This window comes from Brassica rapa, chromosome A09, assembly GCF_000309985.2.
Source record: "Brassica rapa cultivar Chiifu-401-42 chromosome A09, CAAS_Brap_v3.01, whole genome shotgun sequence".
Taxonomy (NCBI): Eukaryota; Viridiplantae; Streptophyta; class Magnoliopsida; order Brassicales; family Brassicaceae; genus Brassica; species Brassica rapa.
The window spans coordinates 11,184,248-11,191,829 of NC_024803.2; the positions used below are offsets into that span (position 1 = coordinate 11,184,248).

Here is a 7,582-nt window from a genome sequence, read left to right on the forward strand (position 1 = left end):
GCAAATTCACATACTTAACAAAAAAAAAAGATACATTACGCCCATTTCTATATATGGACAGTACATCAAACTTTCTAACACATCTAATTATTCATCTTAATCGCAATATTGAACAAGAATATATGAAGATCAAAGTATTGCCTACTTATGATCAAAATAGACAAATAGAACAAAGCAATTATATATAGATGGTGTTCAAACGATTTTGGCGGCTATATAGTGGTGAAATTGAACATGTTTGTTGCTATTTCGAACTTGACAATGTAGTTCAGTTTGAAGTTTTAAACCGTTCTTGTTTCGGGTTAAAACGGTTTATATTTATATTGTACTAACGTAAAGGGAATCAAATTTCACAAGCACTATATCCATACTTGATAGAATGATAAAATAAGTTTCACATATAGATTACACATAAACATTCACATATACACATGTATCTTTTAGCCGAAGCGTAAAACTTCTTAGTAAAATCGTTAAACCTCTTTACAAATGCTCAATCTCAATTTTGATTTTGTTTTTAACTTAAATCATAAGCTTTGAAATGTAATTTAACCTCGTTGAGATTGGCGATTGCATGGCCACTAAAAAACGGTACAACTCTAGAAGCCTGATCTCAAGGCAAACCGATTCAGTTTTCAATCGGTTATTCTCCTTTGATATGGCATTACCACAGCTTAACACATTAGCCAGCTGGTTAACAAGCTCCTGATTCTTAGACTTCAGCCGGTTTACCTCTTCGGTTAAGTCCTCAAAACGTCTCTTCTTTCTTAACCTTGATCTCTTTGCTGATTCCCGGTTTGACATCGTTCGCTTTCTCTTCCTCTCATCAACCGGTGCTTCCAACTCGTTTGAACCGCTCGGGTTGTCCGACGTATCTGATTGAAGAAATGCCAAAATTTCTGTGATTTCATCTCCGGTTATGGTAGCATCATCAAAGCAGATATGAACCGGCTCTAAACTGGTTGAGGACATCGCTTTTAGTGGAAAAATATATATCGGGTATAGTACTAAACCGGTTATTGGTATGATCAATTTTGTAAGTATGAGAAGAATGAAAGCAAGAGAGGGAGGGGAAGTGTCACATGAACCATGTGTGGCTATTTATAGAGAAAAATTAGTAAGTGCACATGGGACCCATTTAGGGTTAGTTTGTCCACTTAAGAAGTGCCAAGTATTTAAAAATTAAAATGTTATAATTTGAGTGAATCTAGAGATTATTTGCAATGCTTGTCCACTAGCACTCTGGATATAAGGTATTACTATTTTAATTGTTTTTATATTCTTTTAAACCTTTTGTTTCGATATTGCTTTTTATTACTTTTATCCTTTTTTGTTACACAACTCTCATCTTCTAATCTCTTAGCTGCTTGGCACTACTTTTTACGTGTAGAGATAGGATATTAGTTTCACATTTTCATTGTAAGATTAGTGTATATTTCATTTGTATTTCGATTAATAACTTGCAGTTATCATCAGCAACGGATGTTAAGGATGTCATAGTGTTATGGATCAATGTCTATAAGAACAACATATTAAACTATATAATAAAAGACTAGATGTCCCCTTTTTCAGTAAAAAATAGGTTACGAAAATGTATAAGCTATAATTAAACAATTATTAAGCTATGACATGTATGTTTTCTTCTCTTCGGTCGTCATAGTATAATTTCTTTCCTTTTTTGTATGTTAAAGTTATATACCTATAGAAACGAAGATTTGGAGTTTGTATTCAGCTTTCAAATTAGACTTACGGAGAGAAAATGGTGTGTGGGTCTTGACGAAGACGATGGCTTAGCTTAATGACGAAGAATCTAAGAAAAAGCATATTACGTCTAAGTTTTTATGTGTTTTGGATTTTCTTATCTTTTTGATAAGATAAAGTAAAGAATACAAGTGAAACTACAGCTGCATTCTCTTTATAATGTAAGTATCAGTTTAACTTTGAATAATTGATTAGTTATTACTAATCTTAAAAATATACGTTAATATGTATAACTTCATGTGTTTATGGTACATTTATATTTACATTATTATTTTATGAAAATATTATTACAATAAATCTGATAAATTGAGAAATAGAATAGAAAGTTGCAAAAAAAAAAGAATAGAAAGTTGCACACTGATGTCTGATTCAATATATTTTACAAAGTAATTATAATATTGTTAAATAATTAAAATATCAGCCATGAAATATAAGTCGCTTAATTTAACAGTATTTTTTCTTTAAGTTAGTTATTTTAAATGTAAATGTAAGTAGTTAAATATTAAATTGTCCATCTACTATAACCGATTATATGTTTTTAACCTAAAATGTTGAATGGGAACTCTCTTTGACAAAAACTTTTGAATTAAAACTCCGAAAATCTTTAGAAGCCACAAGAAAACTAGGTATTAAGATGAACAATATCTATTATATTTATTTGTTTTCTCAAAAATTATCCATGATATAAATTATAAAATAGTATTGAATTTGTAATCGCTCTGATAGACCATATAACTCAGATGCTAACCATCGAATTACCATTAATTGGTTAATATGATAGTTTCATCTTTTGTAAATTGTAGTGGTCGTAGTCGTAGCTAGTCAATCAACGTGCCGACACATTATAATTATATATTTTCTTGAATTTATCCATACATATAGTAACTTTTGAAGGTGTGGAAACATAATTTGAAAAGACTTTTTTTTAAAATAATAGATCAAAGTAGTATTATTTACATGGGGACATAATTCACAAGTATATATGAAAGAAACAGTACAATATAACATCAATATGGTAATGCCGTCTCACCATTGGGATAAAATAACCAATCTTGCCTATTTATTTGGAATTTGTTTTTTTATTTCACAAGTTTAATATACGAGAGAATTCATTATTTGCCATGACTTGCAAGCTTGTTCATATCAGAAACCAGGATGAGAAACAGCATGATATATATTGATGAAAACTGGTAAATTGGATATTATAAAGCACTATCCAAAATGTTTATAATAAAACAGGAAGGATAATCTGGATAACAAAAAGATTTTTTTATTTTTTTGAATAGCTATCATTACCTTAACTCTGGATAGTTATTATTTTATCTACCATGAAAAGTCCGTGTTAAACCACTAACTAGAAATTTAACAAAATACTAGATTTTGACCTTCAAGCGCAGATTTATTGGATTATATTATAATACAAAGTCTTATTATATCGAAAAATATAATTTTTAACAGTTATATAATCTATGAATTAGTTTATTTGAGATTTTATACATATACTTTTACGTAAAAGTTTCTTTTAGGTATGAAAATTATATCCGGATCAAAATAATAACAAACCGATCCGAAAATATAGGTTTAGTTCAGGTCCAGAAAAGATAACCTATTGGTTTTTTTTTGGACCCGCAGGTCTTTGTTTGAGTCTGGATCCTACCCTAGACCCGATCATAAATACGTTGTGTTTATTAGGTATATTTGGATATTTCGAATATGTTTCCGGTATTATGGATATTTTTCTAAGTTTTTGGTTTACGATTATAGTTTTTTATTTCAGGTAAATTTTCAAATTAAAAAAAATTGGTAATTTGAATAAAATTTTGGGTATTTTTCAGTTCATCATGTCAGATTTTGGATAAGATTTTGAATTTATAGGTATTTGAATTTTTTGGGTATTTGTTTGGAGTTTCAAGTACATTATTGTACAAAAACATGGTTGATGAAATATTTTTCTTAGAAAAGGTATCATAAGGAATAATATTAGGATCTGTTAAAAATATTTAAAATATTGTATGGTTAGAATGATTAATGGTATCACCAAAAAAATAATAAATAGTTATACATGACTCCAAAAAATTTAAATATTAGATTTTTAAAAACTTCTTCCCTTTTAATAGTTTTGATTCATTTTTAAGTGAAAAGTATATAAAAGTATAATATCTAAACCAATAATTTTCAAAATCCTGAATAATCAATATTGATATCGTGAAGTCGGGTTAGTTTTAACAGAACCAATGAATTTCTACATTTTTGAAAGTAACATGAATATTCAGAAAACTAATATTAAATATGAGAATATCTATCAAACTATAGACGGTTGAAAGTTTAGTATATGATATGAGATATTAGTGAGAAAGTTTATATATGATATGATTACTTTATTATAAAGAAAAGAGGAAGTTAGAATGTACACATATATGTCGTGTAACTTCTCTTGCTTTAAATCATATATTATATGATAAAAGTGATAATATAAAACATTAGTTTCAATGCTTTTACGATTAAAAATCAAAATGGTAAATATAGTAATAGTAATAGTAATAATTAGGATGTAGGAGTGAGATTTGAATAAATAAAGGAATTGAATAAATTATTGTTAGAGAAATATATGGTAACATATTGTTAGTTTAAATTTTAGGTAAGACCAAAAAATAATGAGTTAAATAAAATGGTCCAAACAACTTTCATAGGTAGATTTTTTAACACTCCTTCTCTTTTAATAGTATTGATCCTAAATTTTTTTTTTTGATGAAATGTTAAATTTACTGATCATCATGGAAAAATAATTATTTACAAAATGAATCTAGAAATCCAAAAAAAAATTTCCTTAGCAACTAGCCTTATCCCATATGGGCCTCAAACCATAGCTGCATCAGTCCCGTAAGTCTTCTTTTCTCGTAGTATCAAGTGGATATAATCTTCTGCTTAATAGTCTTCTCTATCACCTCTGATATGGAATATCCTAAATTTACTCTTATGTGATATTTTTCTAACAAAAAAACAATATAGATTTAAACAATCACATTTCCAACAAAAGCTAAATACATTTTTATTCTACAATTATTGTTCATTTCTTACCATATTTAGTCTAGGCCAGATTTTACATATTTCTAGGTAATTAATTTTGAAATTAAATAGCATAGGCTAATTATTTTAAAAATTATCACATGAACGTTTTATATAACAATAAATAAGTATTTCTTAGTTGTATCATTTTATGTTAGATTTTTATAGTAAAAACAAAAGCACCAAATTGATATATTAAAAATTAAACAAAAGAATTCAATATATAATATTAAATAAGTTAATTTAGTCATATATATATATATATTTAAATAGTACAATTTAATCAAAAATAAATTTTAATAAATATAAAAATTTTAAAATAATATTATATAGAAAACTGATATAGAATATATATTTTATAATTATTTTTATATTTAAGATATAGAAAACTGATATAGAATATATATTTTATAATTATTTTTATATTTAAATATTATTTTAAAAGTAAACATATATCCGCATTGATGTGCGGATTCAACACTAGTTTCAAATTTAAATGGATGATTCAGATAGTCATTTGATATCCATTCCATATATGTTCTTTTCTTTTACATATTTCGATAGCAATATTTTATCTATTTTATTTAACGCAAATGGTCCCATATATGTAATAATCCCTTATATATTAATTGAGGAACATTTGAAAAGATGTAACCTCAATTTTGTATTAATTAAAAGAGGCCCCAATGCATAGGTGGCACTCAATTAGGTAGTCAATTACATTCAATTGAAAAATAAGTAGGTCCACATTCGATTTTTATATGTTGTTAGATACATAAATTGGTCAAACTATATGATATAATGATATGATATGATATTTTCTTTCCTTAAATAAAACCTACGGAATTACCATAAATGACTAATATATATATGACAATTAATGAGTTTAATAATAAAGATTTGATAACAATGTATATCTCCTCCATCATTTTTTGTTTAATTTTATATTATTAAAATAAATTAAACAATCAAATTAGCTATAAAAATAAAATTTAGATTTTTTCGTATATGTTATATTTTGAATTTTTAAAAACGACAATAAATGACTAAAACTATTAAAATTATTATGTTAAAAATTAATGATCAATGGTTTAACATTTTTATTATAAGAAGATACACATGATTTTAAAACCATATGAGTAAAAAATATCATTTAATAATAAAATAATATATATATATATATATATATATTAAACACTATATACCATAAGATTACATAAATATTTTAATATTAAAACTTTCAATGAATTTTCAAGAACATTTATAAATTATAAACTTATTAAAGATTTCAGATTGAAAATTTTGTTATCGATGATTTAAATATTTTGTTATAAAACGATATGAACGATCATAGAACCGTATGATTATAAATTATTATTTAATAAATAATTATACAAAATATACTATTCCTAGAAAAATAGGTTGGTCCATCTTAACTTATATTACACTTTTTATTAAACTAACTATCGAATTGATAAATAACGTACCAAAAAATGTTTTGCACTTTCCTTAAATAAAAGCTACGAAATTACCTAATATGATTAACGTATATGTGAAAATTAATTATAATGAATAATAAATATTTGATAACAATTTTTGTATCTTAGTTCTTTTTTTAAATTTATATTATTAAAATATAATTAAAAATCACATTAAATATATAATAAAAACATTTATAATTTTTCTTATATGTTATATTTTGAATTTTTCAAAACGTCTATAAATTATTAGAAATTTGAAGATCCTCACTCTGAAAATTTTGTGATCAATAGATTATTTTTTTGTCATAATAAGTTACAAATGATCATAAAATTGTATTAGTATGAACTTTTATTTAATATTATAAGAAGATACACATTATTTTAAAACCATATGAGTAAAAAATATCATTTAATAATAAAACATATATATTATATATATATATATATAGATTATACTATATACCATAAGATTACATAAATATTTTAATATTAAAACTTTCAATGAATTTTCAAAAACATTTATAAATTATAAACTTATTAAAGATTTCACATTGAAAATTTTGTTATCGATGATTTAAATATTCAGTTATAAAATGATATGAATGATCATAGAGCTGTATGATTATAAATTCTCATTTAATAAATGACTATATAAAATATACTATTCTTAGAAAAATAGGGTTGTCCATCTTAACTTACATTATATTTTTTATTAAACTAACTATCGAATTGATAAATAATCTACCAAAATGTTTTTTGCACTTTCCTTAATTAGAAGCTACGAAATTACCTAATATGATTAACGTATATATGAAAATTAATTATTATGAATAATAAATATTTGATAACAATTTTGGTATCTTAGTTCTTTTTTTTTAATTTTATATTATTGAAAGATATTAAAAAATCACATTAAATATATAATAAAAACATTTATATTTTTTCTTATATGTTATCTTTGAATTTTTCAAAACGTCTATATATTATTTAGAAATTTGAATATTCCCACTCTGAAAATTTTGTGATCAATAGATTATTTTTTTTGTTATAATAAGTTACAAATGATCATAAAATATAACGCATATGAATTTTTATTTAATAAATATTCAAACTAAATAATATATATATATATATAAACACTAATCATTTAAAGCAACAAGATTGACTGATCAATTTAGTCGTCCAGTTGAAATCTTTCAAAAGTATGTGAAAGACTAAAGTCAAAGTAAATATGGATTTAGAATAGTAGTTATATTTTACTAACCAAATACCGA

At 24.5% G+C, this 7,582-nt stretch overlaps 1 protein-coding gene across 1 annotated transcript; it reads right to left on the reverse strand.

The window, feature by feature from the left end:
* Positions 1-380: 380 nt before the first annotated feature.
* LOC103838602 (basic leucine zipper 4) lies at positions 381-3,954 on the reverse strand. Its single transcript, XM_033280661.1, has one exon. It carries the CDS (start codon positions 970-972, stop codon positions 523-525), a length of 450 nt encoding a protein of 149 aa, XP_033136552.1. The 5' UTR covers positions 973-3,954; the 3' UTR covers positions 381-522.
* Positions 3,955-7,582: the final 3,628 nt, after the last annotated feature.

Coding starts and splice junctions, on each gene's coding strand:
- LOC103838602 (XM_033280661.1), bottom strand. CDS start 972: ATGTCCTCAACCAGTTTAGAGCCGGTTCATATCTGCTTTGATGATGCT.